The sequence below is a fragment of the Neoarius graeffei genome, chromosome 20 (assembly GCF_027579695.1).
Source record: "Neoarius graeffei isolate fNeoGra1 chromosome 20, fNeoGra1.pri, whole genome shotgun sequence".
Lineage (NCBI taxonomy): Eukaryota > Metazoa > Chordata > Actinopteri > Siluriformes > Ariidae > Neoarius > Neoarius graeffei.
In genome coordinates, this window is record NC_083588.1 from 5,028,228 (window position 1) to 5,053,247 (window position 25,020).

The window sequence follows — 25,020 nt, forward strand, 5'->3', positions numbered from 1 at the left end:
ACGTTAAACGAATCCCAAACAATTCCTTGCTTCACGTTAAACAGATCCCAAACGATTCCTTGCTTCACGTTAAACAGATCCCAAACGATTCCTTGCTTCACGTTAAACGGATCCCAAACGATTCCTTGCTTCACGTTAAACGGATCCCAAACGATTCCTTGCTTCACGTTAAACGGATCCCAAACGATTCCTTGCTTCACGTTAAACGGATCCCAAACGATTCCTTGCTTCACGTTAAACGGATCCCAAACGATTTCCTAGTCACAGTACGAAAGTTTATTCTCATTAGTCGTAGTATTTTGAACTATCTATCTTTTGATGCTTATTTTGGCTCATCTGGATTACAAACCTGGATTCAAAATGTCAACATGTCACAATTTGGAAACCAAAAAAGCAAGAGAATTGTGAGTAGAAGTGAGAATAGAGCTGCTCGTCCTGTGTAGAGATTATTGCGTTGTACGTGTTGTTTGCTATCACTGTCAGCTTATCACGAGCATGTAATATGATTTAATGTCAGCTTACTCAGTGGTTACTAAATATTTACCCTGGCAGCTCTCCTTTAATGAACACACATCGAAGCTGACCAGTTGTTTGCTGATGCTGTGTGCAGATTGTGGCACTGATGTTTCCCCGAGCTGATCTTTTGGGGAAGAATTTGTCGATCACGTTCAGGAAAATGCATCAGCCAATCATTTGTTTCTTCTCAGGACCGTGAAGGTGGTCAACACCGATTAGCTTCTACAGCGTGGACATAAAAACGTACAATAAAATATTTGGGAACAAAACGGCAAGTTTCTTGATGAGTCAGGATGAAGTCAGGAAGACCAACCTGAAGTTGATTATTTTCCAAAAACATGACATTTAATGTGAGGAAACATTTATTTCAGTTGATAGAAGGAGCCTCCGGTGTGAGTCCGTTGCAGCAGTCGGAGGTAAATCGGTACCTTTTAGTGATTACTTGTTTCGTGGACATTCCACAGTGTAAATCTAAATGGATAAAAAGTCTGACGTGTTGTTCTTGAATTAAAACAAGTGTTTTTGGGATGAGTTTTGGTAACTCGCTGTGATACAAGAGGAATAAAACACTTGAGGGCGTGGTGGTGTTGGATTGAAAATAAAATTGTTTGACATCGAGCCCAACAAGGAAGGAAATGGATGATAAACAAACGCTGAGTTTTCGCATCCTTCGAAGGTAGCTGCCGAATCAGATAAACTCATGACGAATCCTTAAGGCCTCTGCATGCTCTTGCGACAAGGCTTTCGCAGATAGCTTTTCGCAGACAGTTGTAATTTATCGTTGAGCGGGGAGTAATAGGCGTGCGCGATGTTATTCACCACTACAACGCAAGGGGGCGCGAAGTCGCGAAATCGCTAGGAGTAATTGGTGGGTGTGGTTAGTGGAGTGTTTATCCTCCGGTTACTTATAATGACTAGAACTGGAGTCGTATAGATGTCCGTACTTCCTCGATCAACCGCTCTTCGTGCTGCTCCATCTTCGCTCGTGTTTTTAAAAATGGCGGTCGTGAAAACAAAACAAACCGGGAAAGTAGGGAAGCGGAAGTGCGTGTACAGCGGATGTAGAGTGGACCAATCAGAGCCCTCTTGTCTGCGACGCTGTCTGCGAGGCTTCTGCGGTGGTCACAATTTTTGGGAGGTGCGCGCAGAGCGTCTGCGAAGGTGGGGGGGCTTCGCAGATGCTATCTGCGACACCGTCTGCGAGGACTGCATTGTCAGCATAAATTGGCCTTTTGCGAGCCTCGTGTTTCAGTACGTTTAGCTCTCTGCTACTCAGGATTACGCTCTCGTTTATCGATTTACCCGAGGGTCACGGCTGTTCATCGAATCGCAGAGCAAGTTATTTGTAGTGACTTGCAACAGAGCCGTTTCACCCGTCATCTTGCGTGACGAGAAGAATGATTCAGAGAAAGTGACTAGTTTAGGTTAGATACAAAACAACGAATGGACAATTTGCGATAAATGATGAGATCATCTATGTGCCAGCATTCAAATATGACAAATAGGTTTGTTGAACAAGCTGGAGGACTCTGTTAAGATTTCCTCCGTGCTTTCAAGAATGAATAATTAAAAAAAAAAATCCATGCGCACTGCACCATCTTCCCCCAACAAGAGGTGTATATTTGTTCACGCAACTCAAGATGTCACGTTTACTTCCATCAAGAATCAACCCCAGCGAAGGAAAAGATGTCAGCCAGATTTTTTCCGCAATTATATTGGAGATCAGGAGACATCTCCGGTTCCACTGATGTATTTTGACACTCATCATGGACACTTCACCCGAAGTGGACTTTGTCCTTTCACGCCTGGCTCTCGGTAACGGCTGTGTGTTCACACCTGCTCTGACTCACCTGAGAACTTTGTCAGTTTATCGTTGTTTGAACAAGCTCTCGATGCGAGAGTAAAGATCCGAATAGCTGCACAGCTTCAGAGCTGATTGCCATCTGATTTGGTTTGTTCACAAATTTCTGAACAAAACGCAACAAATTTTGTTGAAACATAAAAACGCGTTCCTTGGCATCTCAGTCCCGAATGAGGTGCGTCTTAAATTCTTGATTCTGATTGGTTGGAAAGTGTTGGGGGTATTTTTTTTTTTCAGTACCTCGATCGTTCCTACAGATAGATGCTTTCTGTGACGAGGCGTTCGTTGAACGTGTACGGAAGGGGAAAAAAACGCCTTATTTCTGACTTGGGAATTTTGTAGTTTCTCAGTTATGTAACGAGCTGCATTTTGTTTGACTTTGTCACTTCGAGAGAAGACCAAAAAAAATTTTTAGATGTTCCGAAACATTCGTTTTTTTTTTTTCTTTATTACCAGTACAAATGACCTGTAAAAAATGTACAATTAAAAAAAAAAATGTTTTAACCCATGGCCTCGCTAAGCCCTGGTGTGAAATCGGTACAAGCCCAGCGCAGCCAGATAATTCTTACGAAAATGTCACTCCCCTGACAAGAAACATCATAATTCAGTCTGAACGCTTGCCCAGTTTTGACAACTATTATCTCATGCACAGGTCATAACACATCGCATGCCCCTGTCGTTGATTATTTTCCTCGAATAGCACACCCTGTCGTGTTCTGTTCCTGACTCAGTGCTCGAATTGAGCTCTTTTCACATCAAAGTTTGTTTCTTCTATATTTTTATGACTGTATCTTTTCATTTGGTTTGACTGGTTTCACATCACGGCGTTTTTCAAGACACCAAAATGTCTACAAACATGGCTGCTCTTTTACCGACCAAGAATTGAGCGGGTTGTTTTAATGGACACTTTTTTAAAAATGTTTGTATTGCATTGTATTTGCGTTGCATTTCGCAACTCCTTGTCGGTCTTCAATGCAACATGGAAATCACACAGTTGGGTGTCTCTCACGTACACGCACGCACATAGAGATGCAGTGTGAAGACTGTGGAGGAAACGCAGGGCTGCTTCTATTTTCTCTCCCCGATCCTTTCACTTCTCTGTTTGATATGTGAGACAGTTGAAAAACACCGAACCACGCCTGGTGCATACCGTTTAGAGCGCACGTTAACGCTCCACGCTGACATAAACGCAGCTCTGACAGCTTGAACACCTCAAGGCCGACTCTTCCTGGAAATAATTTGACGTCTTGTGTAACATGATCTTGGCGGCGTGGAGATAAGGGAGAGGCCAGTTTGTCATCACTGCATGAGGAGCGGAAGTTCTCCTGTGACCTCTGCTTTGTTTTAGACATAACCTGGGTTGCATCATCATAGCGGGAAGTGTGTGTGTGTGTGTGTGTTTGCTTGGACGCAATGAAGCTCAATCAGAGCAGGTTCAGCGCCCGAGTGGAGAGGATGTGGTCAGAGCCGAGTCACTCTTCAACACAGGAAGAGGAGGCCGAGGCTTCCACAGCGCCGCGAACGCACTCTTAAAGACTCTAGCGAGGTCACACAGCAAAGTGAGCAAGTGTGCAAGGGCTTCAGGAGGAAAATTGGTGCACGATCAAGGCAACTGACATCTAAATAAATAAAGCTCGTTCCAGAAAACTGCACCACATCAAGAGTTATAATTTTGCTTTTGTTCAATAACACTAAGTTTTTTTGTTTGTTTGTTTTAAATCAGACTTTGATGAGATTGTGGAGAGCATCCAGCATAAAAGTCTCAATCTCGAGTGAGCGTGAACCCAGATTAGCCTTGACATAAAAAAATGTACACACTCCTGTTTTTGTTGTTTAATGTCCTTCCAGTGCATATACTCACTTTGAGTTTCCATGGAATTTGTGTCATTTCTGAACAAAACTACCGATGACGACGTCTGAGCGGAAGCTCACTGCACAGCTTGCAAACATGACGAAGCTAAAGGAGCTTCTGAAAGTTCTCAGGAAAAAGCGATTTGCACAAGGCACTCACAGACAAATGACAAAGAAGGTCAAGGAGAAGAGAAAAGAGTTGCAGGATGACCCGAAAGCAGCAGGAGCAACGGTTCAGAAGGAATGATGAACAGTTCGTCGCTGAAGGTGAAGGGAATACCGGCAAATAATAACCGAGGCGAAGTCGAGGTTATTCTTGACCGATATTCACTGAGCCGGAGGCAGATAATTGTTTTCGTATAAATACACAGGTGATTATTTCAAAAAAATTTGTTCAAAAAAAATAATTTCACAAGTTCAAACTTCACAAGCAGCATGCGAATGGAATCAAGGCACGGCGCAGACTTGTCAGTTATCTACGCCGAGTCACATCAAATACTTTTTGTTATGAAATCGGTAAAATAAATCACAAGACCACTTTAGCTTTGAATAGTTTGAGACCAAACTTCAGAGCATCTTGAGTGCTTTTCGGAACAGCATTTTCATAGCTGCCAACTACTACGAATAAATCGTATTTATTACGATTTGTCGTTTTGATTCCGAAAATTTACGACAATGAAATACGATTTTGCCAATTTTCATGGGTCATTTTCAAAGTCTGTCACCGGTGGGATTCATATTTGATAAAACACCACTTCGTTCCAAGCGGCAGATATTACGCCAAATTTCATTGGCTATTGCTTGTTCTCTCAGCCAATCAATGATGCTATTAGATCATCCATGGCAGGCTATCGTCTGGCCTTTGTTCACGAAGTTTCTGAACAAAGCATGGCGTTTCAAGCTTTTGTTATGAAGATGTAGCGTAGTACTAATCTCTAAAGAAAGCATGGCTAAGGGGAAGGGCCAGCGCTTCAAGGACTCGTACCGAGAGGAGTTTCCCTTCGTTTCTAAGGCCCTGTCCACACGGCAACGGATTCAGGTGAATCCGATACAATTGTTTATCGTTTCGGCCTGGCGTCCACACGGCACCGGTGTTTTGGGTGCCCCAAGACGCAATCTTTTGAGAACGGGTTCCAGAGTGGAAAGATCTGGCAACGTTGCCGTTGCGAAGTCGTCTGGATGAGTAGAACGGATTTGTTTACGATGACGTCACAACCACATGACTGTGAGTGCTTCACGCCAGGTAGAAGTGTAACGAACTCGATGCGAGTTGTCAACAAATCCTATAACTTGGTTCATGAAACGCGCTTACAAAATATTTTCACTGTGAATATTTATTGTGTAATGGTGCAAAGTGAGAGAGAGAGAGAGAGAGAGAATAGCCCTTAGGGCAGAGTCAATCCCACCAGCAAAAATAGGGAAAAAAAGGAGCGATCTCACCTCTTCAGATGTTGGTTTAAGTCCTACAATACATTCCTCAAAAAGGGCGTAGAAGAACAAATTAATCCATCAACGTGTAGCATTCAATTTATTCTGGACCATTAAAGACGCCGCCTTCCGCGTAGAATCATACGTCATCCTCGCCGCCATATTGGATGGGTCAAAGCGGAGAATAAAGATGCCTCATTCATGTGCTGCGTTTAACTGTACCAACAGGTTTACCATCCAAACGAGATCACATGGGATTACCTTTCACAGGTGAGACTGGAAAAATACTTTTCATTGTATTTGGTCATTATAACGTAATTTTACGAACAGATTTTTCTGACTTTCTGGCTAATAGAGAATTTCGACGTGACGTCACAGGTGACGTGACGCCCCGGTGTCCGCCATTTTGAAGGTCAAGCTAGCTAATGTCAACAACAGTAGCTAGTATGTTACTGTAGCAATGTTTACGTTCAGTCATTTGGATGACTGTTAAAACCTTTCAGTCTCAAGTTTTTCCTTTACTGTATTTACTAGTTTACTGAGCTAGCGCGCTCGCTCCCAGCCTGCCCGAGCTAGCGCGCTCGCTCCCAGCCTGCCCGAGCTAGCGCGCTCGCTCCCAGCCTGCCCGAGCGCGCTAGCTCAGTAAACTAGTAAATACAGTAAAGGAAAAACTTGAGACTGAAAGGTTTTAACAGTCATCCAAATGACTGAACGTAAACATTGCTACAGTAACATACCAGCTATGATGTTGTTGACATTCGCTAGTGCTAACAGCTAGCTGCTAGTGCACTGCTACAACACAGACACCGACCCTAATAATACAGTTTTTGGTCATTGCCTGGTAACAGCAAATTTATAACGGGCCATGTCTCAACAGACTAAGAAGTTATTTCAATGACATTTAATAACATTTTGTTTATCCTGAGGACCGAAAGTAAATGAAAATGTGAACAAACCTTAGCTGTAATAAGATGGCGACCACCGGCTCCAGGGACGACCCGCTGATGTAGGCATGTTACCCAGCCTGGTTTTTAACGACATAGGTATACAGATCATGTGGGCCGAAGTCAGGTAAAGACAAGGGCTTCGTGTACTTCCGTACGTCAGTGAACAATCCTGGTGGAAGCAGGTAAACGTCGTTCTCTAAGCCTGCTAACCTCAATTTTTGCAAATACCTCTCCCTCTGCTCGCCCTGTAAATGCCCTACGTCGCTGGATAGTGAAGGTGTTTTCTGCATCTCGCTCCTTTTTCTTTTATGTTTTTTCCCTGGTATTTCCCACACGCCTGACTGCAGGTCAGGAAGATCACCCGCGCTGCAAGGCCAGAAAAAGATAGCCTGGTAACGTGTACGGATCACGTACACCAGCATCATTGATTTTCTGTTGATATCGCTTCTTACTCGCGTCATCTAGGCCGGATAAAATACTCGACAATGAGACTTCGTCATGATCAACAGTGTATCGCTACCGGTAGTCGCCATATTTGTGACCGTCAAAATGGCGCCGGCTACTTGTTGACTTGGCAATGGTCACGTGGGTCGAAAACCTCTATATAAAGTCTTGCGCAGAATAGTTTATGCGCATGCGTCCTTACTTCTATTATTCTGGTGTCTCCGAAGGGACCGTCTTACAGCGCCCCTAGAGGTGTGGCATGTGTATTGTATCGTTTTCAGCAAGCGTTGCGTTGCCATATGGACCTGATATTTTACTGATCGTTGCCCATTTGGACGCAATATTTTTTTAAATAACATCTCGTTGCCGTTGTCGTGTGGATGTAGCCTAAGTCAAGTAAGGGCGATAATTCATTTTTGTTTGTGACTAATGAATGAATGGTGTTAGATATTGCCAAGTTTATGTGGTGCAATAACATCAACTGTTGACTGAGTAAGCTCTAGTCTATTTCTCTAATGTGTACTTTGTCAAAAGTTATATGTGCCAATTGCATTGTTTGAAGTTTTTGCCTGATTCACTGACTATTTTCATACATTGTTGAAAAGAACTTTGCAAATTAATGTAAGATGATAGTTTGTAGAATAAATTTTGTCAAACTATTTTGTTTTAGTGTGATTTTTCAGGGTAGTTTTGCTGTAAAGCTTTGGTGGCGGGGGGGGCGCCGGACTCAGTACCCAACCTTGTATTACTATTTACAATTTCAGAATGTTGGCAGCTATGCATTTTCTTTCATAATTTCGAATTCCTCCTCACCGACGGTGACGAAGCGATTGGCCGCCATTTTGCCGAGTCACTTGAGGTGATGATCGAAAAATAGTTTTGAAAGTTGCGTGCACTGATTATCGAAAAATAGTCCGAATTTCTCGACCAATCACCTCGAGTGATTCAGCAAAATGGCGGCCGATCGCGTCATCACCGTAAGCGAGGAAGAATTACAAATGATGAAAGAAAACGCTGTTCCTAAAAGCACTCAAGACGCTGGAAGTTTGGTAATCAGGGATTATGATTTTATATCGATTTCAAAACAAAGTGTCTGATGTGACTCGGCGTCGATAAGTGACAAGTCTGCGCCGTGCTGTGATTACATTTGCATGTCGCTTTTGAAGACTGATATTTTAAAAAATCATATTTATTTATTTTTTAGTCACCCGTGTTCTTATACTAAAACAATTATCTACGTTAGGCTTGGTGAACATCAGTGAACAATAACCTCGTCTTCGTATCAGTTATTACTTAAATAATATAGGCTGGCGTTGAGTGGTATATCAGATATATTCCATTCAACTCGCATGATATTGAACGAGTCGAACACGAGTAGCTGAATGGAACATATCCCAACCTTCCAGCCGGTGTAGCGTTTATCAGTAGTGTTAGCGAATGCTAAAAATGTGATCAAGACAGTGCTATCGAGAGCAAGTAGCACAGACTAACGACCGAGAAACTAAGATTTCTGTCTCCAGACTCTTCTTCCACACATGCTCCCCTCACCTCACCACACCACACCACATTGTTTTTCACTCAGACTTGGATATTCATTTCCTTGTGTAATTTGCTTCGTGAGTTTTAAAATCAACATCGACAACTACACACAATGGAGCGACCTGGCAGCCAAAATTCTCTTAAAATCTTCCGTATTTCACGAAGCAAACCTCACGTCCTTGTTTGTACAGATTGTCACAGTCGCTCACTAGCGTGGAAGTTTTACGTCTCCGCTGTGTCTCTCTTCCAGTTTTTTGATATCCGTTGGTATGTTTTTCTCTTGTAAATATGCGTGAAGAATACCTAATGGAGTTTTGGGAGCGTTTCGTGTGTTCTACGTGTCTTTCTCTTTCCTAGCAAACACAGCAGCAGAAAAGTTTCTCATGAGAGATTCGCATGAGCAGAGATGCCTACTAGTACGGATTGGCCGTATTTTGTACGGAAAAGTTACGTAAATACGATGTTACGGCAAACAGTGTTATTCTGGGGGTGTCGTGGCTCAGGTGGATAAGGCGCCATACCATAAATCCGGGGACCTGGGTTCGATTCCAACCCGAGGTCATTTCCTGATCCCTCCCCGTCTCTCTCTCTCCCGCTCATTTCCTGTCTCTACACTGTCCTATCCAATAAAGGTGAAAAAAGCCCAAAAATATATCTTTTTTTTTTTTTTTTTTTTTTTTTAAAGCGTTATTCTGTGCGGAATTATTATAAAGTCTTAAAAAATTCCACTGAGTTGTTTTTAAATGTCCAAGCGACTTTTTCAATCCATGCGCGATTCACGGCTAGGCTATTTATTTTTACGACAACCACACATGCTGTGTGTGACATGCGCAAGGCAAGGCAAGTTTATTTATATAGCACATTTCATACACAGTGGCAGTTCAATGTGCTTTACAGAAGTAAAAGCAAAACAGTAAACAACAGAAAATAAAATTACATAAGAAATATAATAAGAATTAAACAATAGTAGAAATAAAATAATAAAATGAAGTAGAAGTTCAAATAGGGGGAAAAAGGAAAAAAAACAGCAGAATAAAATAGAATAAAAGTTAAGTAAAATTTGAAACATGCAGAGACTGTAAAAGTACAGATTATAAAACATGTAAAGAAGACAATATTAATTATTTAACCGAAAGCATCTGAAAACAGCTTGGTCTTTAACCTAGGTTTGAAGCTGCCAACAGCAGGAGCATTTTTAATGTCCTCTGGCAGTTGGTTCCATAGCTGCACTGCATAGTAGCTAAAAGCTGCTTCACCATACTTTGTTTTAACAACAGGTTTTAATAGTAAATTTTTCTGTTTCGATCTGGTAGATCTGATTGGGTTAGGCCGCTGCAACATATCAGAGAGGTAATTGGGCCCTGTACCATTTAGAGATTTGTACACCAGCAGCAATGCTTTAAAGTCAATTCTGTAGCTTACTGGAAGCCAGTGAAGGGACCTTAGAATTGGAGTAATGTGCTCTGTTCTTTTTGTTCGTGTGAGAACCCTCGCCGCTGCATTTTGAACCAGCTGAAGTCGTTTGATGGTCTTTTTTGGCAGGCCTGTGAAAAGGCCATTGCAGTAATCAACCCTACTAGAGATGAAGGCATGTATTAGTTTTTCCAGATCATGTTTTGACATATGTCCTCTTAGTTTGGAAATGTTTTTTAGGTGATAAAATGCCATTTTAGTGATTGCTTTCATGTGAGTGTCAAAGTTTAGCTCGCTGTCAATGAAAACACCAAGATTTTTAACCATTTCTTTAGTTTTAATCCCTTTTGTGTCAAGAATAGTGGTAATCCTGAGTCTTTCATCTTTTTTTCCAAACAGAATTACTTCTGTTTTATCGGAGTTCAGCTGAAGAAAATTTTGTGACATCCAGTTGTTGATTTGGTCGATACACTGGTAGAGACATTCAAGGGGGGCATAATCATTAGGGGATAAAGCAAAATAAATTTGGGTGTCATCTGCATAGCAGTGATACAAAATTGAATGGTTATTGGTAATTTGCCCAAGTGGGAGCATATAAAGGTTGAAAAGTAATGGTCCAAGAATCGACCCCTGGGGGACACCACAGGTCAAGGACATTGACGTTGAGGAACAATTTCCCATGGTAACAAAGAAGCTTCTATCTTTTAAGTATGAATTTAACCAATTGATAACTTTACCAGTCAATCCAACCCGGTGTTCAAGTCGATATAGCAGTATGTTGTGATCAACAGTATCAAAAGCTGCACTGAGGTCCAGTAATACCAGGACCGATGTTTTGCCTGCATCAGTATTAAGACGTATGTCATTTATAACTTTAATCAGCGCTGTTTCAGTGCTATGATTGGCACGAAATCCTGACTGAAAATTATCAAAACGGCTGTTTGATATCAAGAAGGCAGTTAATTGATTGAAGACAATTTTTTCAAGGATTTTCCCAATGAATGGTAAATTTGATATTGGCCTGTAGTTATTTAATACTGAAGGATTTTTTTTAAGTAGGGGCTTTACAACGGCTTTTTTCAGGGACACAGGAGCAACGCCAGTCTCCAGGGATGTATTTATAATTTGAAGCACATCTGTAATTATAAGATGAAGAACAGACTTAAAAAAGTTGGTGGGCAGAATGTCCAATTCAGATGTTGAGGAACTGAGATTTTGTACAGTTTTTTTTCAAGAGTCTCATAATCAATTAAACAAAATTCTGACATTGTGTTGAAGTTATCTATCTGTGTCATTGGTGATTTGCAGTTTTTCAATTTTTTGCAACTGAGATATATTATGAGCCAGATTCTGCACATGCTGTGTGTGACATGCGCAGATTCCGCACATTTGTTCGCGCTATTTTCGATACGGTAGAATGGCCGTGCATTACACCCAGTCAAAAGGGCAATGGATATGCGCACTGCAAACTGTGTAGAACTGACATTAACATCACTCGTGGTGGTCGCGATGACTGCAGGCGGCATGTCAACTGCAAAGAAAAAAACATATGGAGTATGCTGAAATGGCGAGTCAGGCGGAAAGTAAATCTGGGGGGATCCAGCAGTTTTTTACGAAATCTGTGGATGAAAAGACACGGAACGTGACCCGTGCTGAAGCGGTGATGGTTGACCTATGCTTGGAGTTGAACTTGCCGATTAGTGCCATGAAATGCGAGTTAAACTTATTCAGTTTCTTTTTACATGTATGACTTTTATTCACTGAAATATCAAACACTGGCTGTACTTCTTTAATTCAAAGTCTTTTCAGTGTTGCAAGTGCAAATGTACATGTAGTATGATCAAAAACAGAATTTTATGATTAGTGCTGTTGGGATTGTGGCAAAAAATTGATCATTCCACTGTTTTAAATACAATTATAAATGTCATTTTATTCAATGTCTCATCTGAAGCATTATGCTGAAGTATTTATATATTGGGACATTAAGATAACAATGTCGGACTCTCTTTGGCATGAAATAAGAAATTTTTTTTTTTAATTTTATTAGAATCCGTTAACAGGTAGAACATTTTGCCAGGCAATATAATATAATACTTTTGAGGAGTTACATTCAATACCAGTGATTGGTAGTCAACCATAATGTCTGCAAACAGGGAACACTATTGTATTTATAAAAATGTGATGTATTGTATGCTCTAGAAATTTGTTGAGTGGAAATTCAGTTGAGATGGCTGCTCGCGTTTTGTTTATTCAGTTCACACAAAACAGTTCTTTTTAATAATTTAAATGTTAAACATATTGGTATGTACACCTCTTTATAATGGAAATGCGCATAAATTAATGTTACTGAAAGTCATTCCAAAATACTGAAAAATGTTTTCAAGAATACTGAAATTCAAAATTTGGGGTAGGCATCTCTGCATGAGCTTCGACGTGCAGTATCGTAACAATATTGCACGCGCATTCTCCATTGGTTAGAGTGACGTAATACATGTAGGATAAGCGATATGCTAACAAGATTGCATGCTGTCAAACCAAATGAACAGAACCCGCTAGAAGGGATAAGAATACATGTTTTTGTTCCATGGAAAAGGTGTCCTGGATGTATAATAATAACCGATATTCACTTCGGTGAATAATTGTTCAAGATTTTGAGTTTCTCGACCAATCGGCACACGTGGTTTCCTGTAATCACCTGCGTATTTATAATAATCAGGCTTTCGTCTAAACGGGGGAACAGGGGCGCTGCGCCCTCTTACTCTCGGCGTGCGCCCCCTTACCGACTCCGTGAAAACATCCCAGCAACACCACGTGACAATGTGTCTGATCATCAAATACGTTATAATTGCTCCAAAAATATTCCAGTCATAGTAGATACACCGCCAGACGGTGCAAAAACAATCCGAATTGGCGTTTTCCAGACTGAGGCGCCATGTTGTTTAGTTGTTTACTTGTCGCGGCTGCTCTCGCGAGATTTGACATGAGTTACATACAAGGTCAGCTGACTTGTAGAGCGAGATTTCTCGAGACTGAATGACCTTTCACCCACCGGCGCGGGAGCTTTTGACAGAAGTAGTTCGCGAGTTGTTTTTGTTGACACTTGGGCATTTAAAGATGTCATCCCGCGGCACGAAACGGAAGAAAGCCAAAGACTGTCCGGGGCAGAAGAAGATTACTTCTTTCTTTTTCAATGTTGACAATTTGTTACAATTTCCCTCTCAGATAGCCTCAGAATGTCCCATTGGAGCATTTTTCAAAGGCTTTGCACGGTGGGGGGGGACAACCGGCACCATCCCCCCCCCCGCTTCGCTCCCTCGCCATGGTGAGCGCCATCATACTAAATTTTTCTAGAAAAAACCCTGATAATAAATATTACACTGGAGCGCAATCCCCTGTGCTGAAATGAAAACTTTTTTTCAGAAACAGTTGCTATATTTGGAGAAACAAAGATTGACTGGAATCCCAGTGAAGGTTGATGGAGGACCTTCGTCACCATGGGGAATTGACGCAGATTTTCCAGGAGGAAGGAACAAGAAATCGAACCACAGTGCGACAAAACGTGAATTAATTTTTACTAGGGATGTCCCGATCCGATCACGTGATCGGAAATCGGGCCCGATCACATGGTTTCAGACTCGATCGGAATCGGGCATTGCCTCCCGATCAGAGATCGGATATATATCTATGTAATATGTTCTCATTTTTAACACATCAATAGCTATGCGTTGGCACAGAGTGAGACCAGACCTCTTGTCTCAACACAGCAACATCAACGCGTGCGGCATGACATCACTTTGTAGCGGAGACGCTATTGGTTATTGGCTGCCTGTTGCCGGCAAAGTTGAACACGGAAGCAGTTCGAAGCGGAAAGCAAAGAATGAGATCTTTTTTTTTTTTTTTTCGTTGGATGACAAAAGAAACGGGCTCAAACCTGAAAGGGTAGAAATGCTTGTTTTCATCAAGAAAAACGTTCATTTCCTTAATTGAAATTACTGTACACCACTGTGAGATGCGTTCTTAAAAGCAAATTACCGGCACTGTGGCACTTTATTTTTTTTTTTATTTGTTTACATTCCTGCCAGGTATTTTAAGGTTATTTTTTTAAATTTGTTATTTATTGTTCAAACTGCCTCACGTAAGTGCTCTGTTTGCTAACGGAGTTGTTGGATGTTAAAATAAGGTGTTAAATAAAAAATGAGGAACATCCTGGATCCGTTTCTTTCCTCGTCTTTATTTTTTATGGATTATAAGAAGTATCGGATCGGGACTCGGTATCGGCAGATACTCAAAATCAAATGATCGGTATCGGATCGGAGGGCAAAAAAACCTGATCGGGACATCCCTAATTTTTACTGTCAACGTTTCGAAGTTGTAATTGCCAATAAAATGCTATCTCTGTTTGTTTGTTTTTTGGACTGGTACTGTCAGTGAAGGTCACTTTCACTGTCGCATTGGAAGGACGCTTCGTGATATTCTTTTAAACCTCTTGAGCATGCACTATTTGTTTGAAAGTCTTGAAGACTCACGAATTGTGGTTTTGGCTCAACTGAAAACTCCTGTGAAAGCTAAATTTAGCCTACCTACTAAGAAAGCTTCATTATAGATTTGCGCACACGTGCTTCCTGAAATGAAACTTCCGATAGTCAAAATAACTGAAGTTTAAAAAAAAAAACCCGCCAGCTGTTTCAGTGAAACTTGACTGAGATCTCAGTTTTCAAGTGGAAACTTTGTCTAAAATTACCACGAACATCATGATCAAGATCTTTATCACGATCGAGGCGCTTTGCTATGTGTTCTTGGTTTGGTTGGAATCTGAGAAGTTAGCTTGGCTTGTTATCAACATAATATCAAACACGTTCTTCCTTTTTAATATGCAATTATTTTGATCGCAGCAAAGACATCCGTGCATTTGTTGAGTGAGTTGTTGTTGTTTTTTTTTTTTTTTTAATTTGTCAGATCTTTATTTCACGTTTGATGGAAAGAGTCTCCAGGGTCAGCGCTTTGGAAAGGCTTTAAGGTTTCTCTAACCTGACGAACTGATCCTGAAGGAAGAGAAAAAATCGAGGTTGGAAAGGAAAGGAGCGTTTATTGCTTTGACGATGTCACTGAGAACAGGAAGTCGCTTACTTCTCGGACGTTCCATACTGACGAATGTGACGATAAACGAATAAAGCAAAGTGTTGGACATGAATAAACTGACCAACAAAGCATGTCGTAACAATTACCCGCGTTGATGGACTGTTGATTATTTTGCTCGAACAGCACGACACTGAGGTATTGCACATCATCGTGGTTTGTTTGAGGGGGTTTTTTTTTTTGGAAAACAGCCCAAATTTCAGGTCTGTGTCTGTCACGTTTATTCAGAAATGGAATCGACTTCCTGTGCTTTCACTGTAAACCGGATGTGTCGGCATGCTGTGTGTGTGTGTAAGTAAAAAAAACTAAAGATAGCTCTTGTAACATCTAAAATGTCCTGATTTCATACTTTGGCTTTGCAGTTTGAGTAAAATCTAAATATATCTCATACTGTTTACTGAAATGAAGTGTGGGCTTCTCAAAACAGCCCACAGAAATTCACAGACGAGCAATTTACCAACCAATCTCTGTTTCATAGTGGAAACGTGTGCTTTAAAGCTTCAAAATGAAAGTTGAGCACTTTCGTGTTTGGTATATTGCAGCGAAGTATGAAGGAAGACCAAGAAAACAACAGCGAGGTCTCAGGACAAAATGTCTCACGTTGTTGTTTTTTTCTGTTTCTCCAGAAGGACCTTGTCTCCAAATTACAGAACAGCCCAAGCAGGTAAGAAATGATTCCTGCTGAATGGTGAGACAATAACAATGATGTCATTTCTGAAGTAGTGGTGTGCTTCGAATGGAATTTGAATAACTCCACGTCGTTTTGCGCAGCGGGGCTTCAGGTTTCGTTACGGCTGCGAGGGCCCGTCTCACGGAGGACTCCCAGGAGCCTGTAGCGAGAAGAACAGGAAGACGTATCCTCAAGTCAAGGTCAGTCCGTGTCGAATTTTTATCAGTTTGAAGCCAGTCCACAGTTTGTTTTTCGTCTACGCGTTTTAGAAGCGACGAGGAGCAGGCGATATGATGATCACGATACGAGAATCGCGCTTCTCGAAGGCATTTCTACAATATATGATCTGCATAACGAGATAGATATGTAGAAATGAATAAAGGTTTGATTTATTTTCGATGATTTCTCACGACAAATTGATTAAAATTGAAGAATAAGATTTCAAATCATCGTATCACCCAGCTCGATAGGCGACCACACTGAATTCAAGCATGAGGAACGACCAAAAAAAAGATTTGACCAAAAATTCAGGTTTAACGACGGAATGCGAAATAATATCAGATCCAAGTACCTCCAGCTTTCACCTCGTCAAGTTCTTTGTTGGAACTCGACCAGATTTTCAGACAACGCCGGGTCTGGAGATTCGTGAAAAAAATAAAATAAAAAATTCAGAAAGCCGAGTTGTTTTCGTTTGTTTCCACCTGAAAATCAAAGTTTTCAGCTTTATGACTCAGATTTGCCGTTTTGTTGAAGGTGACGCCCACTTTTCCCTGTTTTGGAAGATTAAACCTTTTGCTCTGAACTGTACAGTCGGCTGTCGAACCGATTACTGATAAACACTGACTGCAGATATGACCTTCACAAGGAATTGTGGTGAAGTTCTCTACATTTGAAATAAGAAGGAAAAAAGTGCCTGTGTGTGTGAGAGAGAGAGAGAGAGAGACGTACACTACCACTTTGGGAATTTCCTCAGAACATCTCGCTGGTAATTAGTAGGAAGTGCCACAGTGTGCGTTTCTCTGACTTGTGTGGGCATCGGATGGGAACGAAGACGTAAAACAACTCGCCCCCACGACTTCAGACAGACTGAGACACACAGAGGACACCCACTTCCACACCCACCCCCACACAAACGCACAATGTGCTTTCTGTTGCATCCAGCAAGTTAATACTGTCGAGTGTGTAACCTGATCCACGCTCTTCCCCACCAGCATTAATGCTGAAACACATATCGTCAGCACCTCGCAGGGATCTGATGGAGTTTTTTTTCCCCTCCCCCTGGAGGGTTCTTTAGACTGCTAGAGTGGATGCACGTGTGTATCCGAGTTCCTTTTTCTTTTTTTTAAAGGTCGAAGACCATGATTTTAGAAAAACAAACATCAAATTTCATACAAAAATCTATCACCAGTCATCTGGCACGTATTTGGAGTAATTTGGTTGATACTACAGTATCTCAGAAAAGCGCGTCAAAATACGATGCAATAAATTTTATGATTGTAAATTTTTATTAAAAAAATTATTTTTTTTGTATGTAAAATTATTTTTTATAGTATTGCAATAAACTATATAATGGGGTGCTATCAGAACCCCAGTCAATACCTTTTGGGGTTCCCCAGGGTTGTGTTTTAGGCCCGCTGTTATTCATCATCTATATAAACGTCTTGGCGCAGATAGTTTGTGGATGTCGCGTCGAGCTTTATTCTTAGATTACATTTATGGCATTTAGCAGACGCTCTTTTCCAGAGCGACGTACAACATACCCGGAGCAGTTTGGGGTTCGGCGTCTTGCTCAAGGGCACTTCGACCATTCCTGCTGGTACAGGGAATTGAACCAGCAACCTTTTTGGTCCCATTGCTGCTTCTTTAACCAGTAAGCCATGGCTGACCCTTTTATGCTGACGATACTCCTTTTTTTTTTTTTTCTTCCTTCTCTTTTCTAGCGTTTTAAGTCTCAGCAATTCAGCTGATTTCAAATCGTGTTCTGGGCTGGCTTTATGCCAACTTCCTGATACTCAATTTAGATTAAACTAAGGTCATGCGAGTTGGCTTGCATCAGAAAATCGCAGCTGTTTGAAAATTTTGAGTTCTTTGTTGTAAATACCTTGGGGTCCTCGTTGATCAGACTTTCTCCCAGAAGGATCATGGAGAGTATATTGGGAATATGAGCTCATCTAAACTCAGCATGTTAGGTCGTGCATGCAAAGTCCTTCCGAAAGCTATTTGTTTAATGCTCTGCAACACCGTGATTTGACTATTGTTTGCCTGTCTGGGACAGCTGTGGTATTGGAAGCAAGGTTTATCTGGACAGGCTGAACAGACGAGCTGCTTTTACCATCGAAGGCTGATGTGTTGATCCCGATGAGCTGAAGTCAATACTCGGGCGGCCCAAATTTGTGCGAGTTTTTCCACGGGATTGCACCATCGTACCTCCTCTCAGAATTGAAGCACACAAATCAAGTTCATCCCGATAATATCAGGAGTCGTGATTTGTTGCACATGTGTCTTTGTCGAGCCACTAAAACCCGCGGTAGTTTGAGATGCAATGGCACGCAAGCATTTTAATTCCCTGCCTCGCGATATTAGAAATATACAGGCGGAACGTGAGGTTAAGATGAAATTAAAACGCCATCTTAAGTCGGAACGTTGTGTTTGAAGCTGTTTTGATAGTGTATTTTATTGCTTCCTTTGAAAATGAATTTTTCATTTTTGGTTTTACTTCCATTTTACAGTTATTCCATGAAATCAAGTCGTACATGAGCTGACAGAGGACGAGGCACGTAGCACCAAGTCGACTATAAGCCGTGTACAACTCGATTGAATGGAATAACTGTTTTATTCTGTCCACATTCACTGGATTTTGAGAAACTGAGCTTTTTTTTTTTTTTTTTTTTTGCAAAGTCGATAAATAAAAATTTTGTACAAAATGTCCGACAAAATCATTTCCGCTCAGAATGTCAACAAACGGGCGAAATGACAGGAGCAATTTGTGAAAAATGCGAAAATAATAATAATTCTTGAAAAAAAAAAAACGTTCTTACCACCAAATGCTTTTATTCCATATTTTGTTGCTTTTTGTATTTTGTGGGGTTTTGTTTTCGAGTAGTTTTTATTTCGTCCTCGTTTAAAGGTCTCCTTGCATCGTTTTTTCATTAATTGTGCGGTGGTCTCTAGTATGAATGAATGCCCTGTGAGCCGGTTTTGGTGAGGAAAAAAAAAATGCTGTGGTTCTCCTGTTTCAGGCTGTTCTAGTTTGCTGGAGGGGTGGGTGGCGGGAGAATGACAGGATTTCAGCTCTTACTCATTAATATTCATGACATGTAAACGAGGGCTGTAACGATACACCCAACTCACGATTCGATTCGTATCGCGATTTTTGACCCACGATTCGATACGCCCACGATTTTTTTTAAATGTTTTTTTAAAGTAGTAAATTTGACTTATTAACATTTACTTACTTACATTAACTATTTAATAACAAATAATTCAGACCACTGCAGAGAATGAGTAATATGTATGCAAAAATGAACAAATGTATATCCAAAGATTGTTTTATTTCTCAAAATAATACTGTTGAGCCGGAAGCTCTGTTTTTTTCGGTTCTGAAAAAGTCATTTTTCCAAATCGTGTAAATCCGTTAAGATTTTTTTTGGGGGGGGGCTCTCTCACTGTCTCACTCTCATAGGGCCAATGATTTTCTGTGATCGCAGAAAACAGATGGAAATTACGGAATTTTTATGGTGAAACATTGCTCGCGTGTCAAAATGTAACTGCCGCAGAAGGCTTCCGCCCAAGCAGACATGCCTTCAGTGTTGCCAGATATTGCTAACGTTTTCCACCCCAAAATATGTTCAAAACCAGCCAAAAAGCACCTAAACCTGCCCAATCTGGCAACACTGCATGCCTTTCCGGTCAAGTGATTGTGATTGGCTTGTGGCACACCTAGCCAGCCAATGAGCTGCTTGTTTACAGATTCGCTCCCCGCGTCGCAACCAGAATGGCGACCGCTTAAAAGAAATGAATGCTCTGCCAGTGGCGAGTGTGGACGTTGCGTGACTCGCAGAAGATTGTCGCAGGTCGGCGAAAAAACGACTTACTAATAGATATAAAAAAATAAAAGTAATTTAAGTAAGTTTAAAATGTAATTTAAATAAAAAGTAAAGTATTCATAAATTGAAGTTTGGAAGCGCCTCTGTTTTTGGGCTGAGGAGAAGTTTGAAAGGGTGTACCGCGATTCTGCCTTCTTGTATCGCGATACGGATCGTGGCTCTGCGTATCGCGATTTCGATACGCATATCGTTACAGCCCTAATGTAAACGTATTACCTCTGATTGGCTAACAGCACTGTGACGCTACCTCCAGTGAGTCAGAACAAGCGGATGTGGGTGTCTTACTACGGCGAGAGAGAAGGAACAAACCGCGAAGGGAAAAATACCGCACGCTGACGTCATTGAGGTGCGACACGAGGAAATAAGAAAAATTCAACAAATGTTTGGGTTTTTACTGAACAAACAAACGAATAAAATGAACGAGTGACTTAAAAAAAGAATGTGGGTGTCTTTGTAAAAACTGTTTTGATTGGCTATTATGGTCTCGACGTCGATGTTTTGACCAATAACAATGTAGAGAACACGAGTTTTACATCCCATTCAACGAGATTTAAACGAGACTAAAGATGGCGACTTACAAATAATGTGTAAACATCGTTGGAGTTTATAAAGTTTGAACAGCATGAAGGAACATACCCCAACCCCCCCGAAATTAATAAAAAACAAAATTATCAACGGATTTGGCATAATGTAAAAAGGTCGTTTTTTACTCAGAAAAAGCGGAAAACTCTCATCCCTGCCGAGCTTGTGACCATGTCATGCATGCTAACGTGGAGAATATGAACATGCTATTTTGTAACAAAAACCTTCGAACAAAAAGTTCATGTTTTACTTACAGCTTGTGAGCTGGTGGTCGATCGTCTTGACGGTACAGATCCAGGGATTAAAAGCAACCTCGAAGCAAAACCACTACTGAAGGCACCGAAGTTTGAAAAGTCACTGTGGTTGAAATGATCAGAACACAGTACAGTAAGCCCTCAGTATTCGCGGGGGTTAGGGACCGAACATGGCCGCGAATAAGCCAAAATCGCGAATACTTGTAAAACCCCCCCCCCCCCCATAAAACTGCTCACAAATGCTTATTTTGATGTCTAAAACCCTCCCTATACCCTAGGCTATGATCCCAAACACTTTAGATACACTTCTGACCAATTTGTAGACAGTTTTCGAAAATATGTATGACAGTATACGACACCCTAGTCCGTATCGTAGGCTTAACTTTAGGCTAATATAGTACCGACAACTGCCTCCGTGTCGTAGGCTAACTATGAATGTAAATACCCGGTCTTCCTGATCTCTTGCTCCTTCTTTATGTAGCGCACGGTACTCTCGTTGATGCCGTAGTGACGAGCCACTGCCGCAAAACTCTTCCCTTCCTTTAGCATATCGAGAAGTCCTACCTTCTCCTGCAGCGTCGTTACCTTCTTCTGGCGCTAAGGTTCCTTGGCAGGAGCCTTAGAAGATGCAGAGCGTTTAGGAGCCATTGTAGGGCGTAAAAATTATTCAAAAATACCAAGAACGCACAACACGTGAACAAGTCTGAACTACGGGAACCGCGAGACTGTACTGTACAATGCGCTCGTTCGTATCAGCCAATGAGCAGCAGCCCGCCATTCAAACTTCAGCCAATAGCGAGCGAGCATTCGGCTCCGAGAATGTAGCAGTGCGTAAACGTTCGATATGTTCGCCGCAAATGACCGCGAATCGCTGAGATTTCCGCGAATGTATAGGAGATGTGTTCTATATAAAATCCCGCGAATATGTGAATTTGCGAATACTGAAGCGCGAATAGGCGGGGTTCTACTGTACTAACGCTGCATTATATTTCGCTGGTGGTGTTCCAAAGATAAATTCCAACCATTTCTTCTTCACCTCTTCTATCTTGGGCAAGAAATGCAACGTTGATGTGTTACTGCCACAAATAACACAGGCACGAACTTGTTCAGACATGTTTTCAACTTGCTGTTAGGTCCTCTTCGTTAGCGACTGACGAGATGGGCTCTGCTCAGTGTTGCCAGATACTGCTGACGTTTTCCAGCCCAAAATATGTTCAAATCCGCCAAAATGCACTTAAAACCGCCCAATCTGGCAACACTGGCTCTGCTATCTCTCCTCGCGCTTAAATCCGAACTTCCTTCCCGTGGGCGGTCGCAGGCCAAGGTGGGCGAGGCCATGAATACTAATTCACGAAGTGACGCAAGATCGTATGGCTTTTTCAGATCCGCTCGTTTTTCCGACTATTTTCTTTCATAAGCTAAAACAGGGAATGGGAGTAGAATTACATTTTCACATGCAGCATGCGGATGCAACTCGGAGTGAACTATGGTATTTCAAAAAGAGCCAGTATTAAACGTTTTTGGTGGAAGGGCACCTTTAATTCAGCAACACGTGCCACCATTTTGTTTTTCTCTACTCATGGTCTACGAGCTGATAGCTTAAGGCCTCTGCATGCTCTTGCGACAAGGCTTTCGCAGATAGCTTTTCGCAGACAGTTGTAATTTATTGTTGAGCGGGGAGTTATAGGCGTGCGCGATGTTATTCACCGGCACAACGCAAGGGGGCGCGAAGTCGCTAGGAGTAGTTGGTGGGTGTGGTTAGTGGAGTGTTTATCCTCCGGTTACTTTTTTTTTTTTTTTTATAATGACTAGAACTGGAGTCGTATAGATGTACGTACTTCCTCAATCAAGCGCTCTTCATGCTGCTCCATCTTCGCTCATGTTTTTAAAAATGCTGGTCATGAAAACAAAACAAAGCGGGAAAGTAGTGAAGCGGAAGTGCGTGTACAGCGGATGTAGAGTGGACCAATCAGAGCCCTCTTGTCTGCGACGCTGTCTGCGAGGCTTCTGCGGTGGTCACAATTTTTGGGAGGTGCGCGCAGAGCGTCTGCGAAAGTGGGGGGGCTACGCAGACACTATCTGCGACACCGTCTGCGAGGACTGGGTTGTCAGCATAAATTGGCCTTTAGTAGTAGAGTCGCCAATCAGTGTGTGCGATTGCTCATATCCAGTGAATGTTGTTCTATCAAGACTCGATTTAAACTAGCAGTGCTAAACTGGATATTCCTGTCTGAAAATTGATTTATCAGTAAAATTGTCTGATCGCTTTGCTTATAACGCACCTCATTTATATCAGTCTTGAAGTCAATTTGTGTGGAGGACAAACTGAACAAAAAAAGTATCAAAATTGCGACTGATTTGTTTCCTTGAACACATTCATGACACCGTCGCGACACTTTTAGCTCACGTACACACTTCATGCGTCCTCTGTTTATTGGGTGCCATGACTTTTTTCCAAATTAAATGGCTCCGCTGATTTCTCTGAATTTGTGATGTTCGGACTTGCGCAACTCAACTGGTGAATGAAACTTGATGGAATATTGATGTAAAATCGCAGCAAGTCTCATATCGCAGCCGTTAAACGATTTGAAACGGCTCGTTCGAGGTTCACGTTTGTAAATCTCCTGATATGTACATTTATGCAAACGCAAGAGCAGAACGTTGGTTCTGAAAGTTTTTCCAGGCAAACTGGAATTTTCCAAATCATTTGTTAGGTAAACGCTCGTCAGAGTAACTCTTTGTGTCATGCATGACAAATGAAGGCCAGTGTGTCATTCGTGCATCATGACATTACGCGAATAATGTTAACGGGAGACGCAGAAAACGAACCTGACTGTTAAAGTGCCATTCCACCATTGGATGTATTTTTTGGCATAAAATACAATATATTTTATGACAACATGACTAGACAGAGAAATCTTTTAGCTTCAAAATGATATATCAAACATCATTTTTTGACAACGACAAGTATATTAATTTTGCGACCAAAGTCACCTACCCTTTTAATTTCCGCGCGGTAGTGAAACGTGATGTCATCGGCAGGTTCCCCTTCTTGTGTGGCACAGATTATCAGCAATGGCGGATAGAACGCGATTTCCACTTGTCGATTGCTGTGCCGATATTCACCATCGACCGTCTCCTTTGGGCATCACTTGCTATTTTCCTTCGCTTCTTTTCCAAAGCTGACAATCGCGTTCTATCCGCCATTGCTGATAATCTGTGCCACGTCACACGTGACGTGGTACACAAGATGGGGAACCTGCCGATGACATCACGTTTCACTACCGCGCGGAAATTAAAAGGGTAGGTGACTTTGGTCGCAAAATTAATATACTTGTCGTTGTCAGAAAATTATGTTTGATATATCATTTTGAAGCTAAAAGATTTCTCTGTCTAGTCATGTTGTCATAAAATGTATTGTATTTTATGCCAAAAAATACATCCAATGGTGGAATGGCACTTTAAGACGTGTCACTTTCCCCATGTAAATGTCCAGTATTGTGAAGAACAGGATTCTGGGACTGCAGTCTGCAAATAGCTGAGAAATGCTCCTTTAAATTTGGTCACGATGAGCTGCTTTATGAAAGGAATCCACTTTTAGAGACCTCACATTTGCGTAAGACGTGTTTTCATGCTTGGTCCGTCATGTGTCGTTTTTAACTCGGGGGACTGATTTGAGAAACTAAACGACTCCCACAAGCTCACACATCTGAACTTTATCCTCAACAGACGGACTCCGTATTAATGGAAGAATTACAGGGGTTTTTTTTCTTTTTTTCACCATTATGGCCAGTTCTTGCTAAATATCAAATGATGTCATTTCGATGATGTGATGATTGAGAGATTTTTTTTTTTTTTTTTTGATGGTCACCAAACAGCAGAACGAGCCAAACAAGGAACGCGTTTCGGGGGTTTTATGGGGGGAGGGGTTGCACTTGAACAATATGAATTCTGCGTTAAGAGGAAGTGTTTCATATGAATTAAAAAAGAAAACCTCCTCCATACCAAAGGAGTGTTTTGATATGGTTTGATATTCACTTTGATATAGCTGGGGAATTTTTCCTGGGGGCTGAAGTCAAATTGCATCTGAGTCAAACCATATCCGGAGAAAGTGACATCTCTGAACCACATATGAAACGAGCCAATACAAAGTCTGAGTCAAAGGAGAAAACATCACTTGTTCGTTTCCACTTTTGTGGAGACATCAATAAAATAATATGCAGTAATTGATAACAGTTCAACCTTTAGGATACCTATCGTCATATCGGGTGGG

At 41.5% G+C, this 25,020-nt stretch overlaps 1 protein-coding gene across 1 annotated transcript in view; it reads left to right on the forward strand.

Annotated features, from left to right (window-relative positions):
- The window catches only part of nfkb1 (nuclear factor of kappa light polypeptide gene enhancer in B-cells 1), a 61,217-nt gene that overhangs the window by 9,302 nt on the left and 26,895 nt on the right, over nt 1-25,020 (forward strand). The window contains exons 4-5 of the mRNA XM_060901155.1: nt 15,762-15,799; nt 15,907-16,005. Of these exons, the coding sequence (XP_060757138.1) occupies nt 15,762-15,799; nt 15,907-16,005 (137 nt within the window). The remainder of the gene's footprint in view (nt 1-15,761; nt 15,800-15,906; nt 16,006-25,020) is intronic.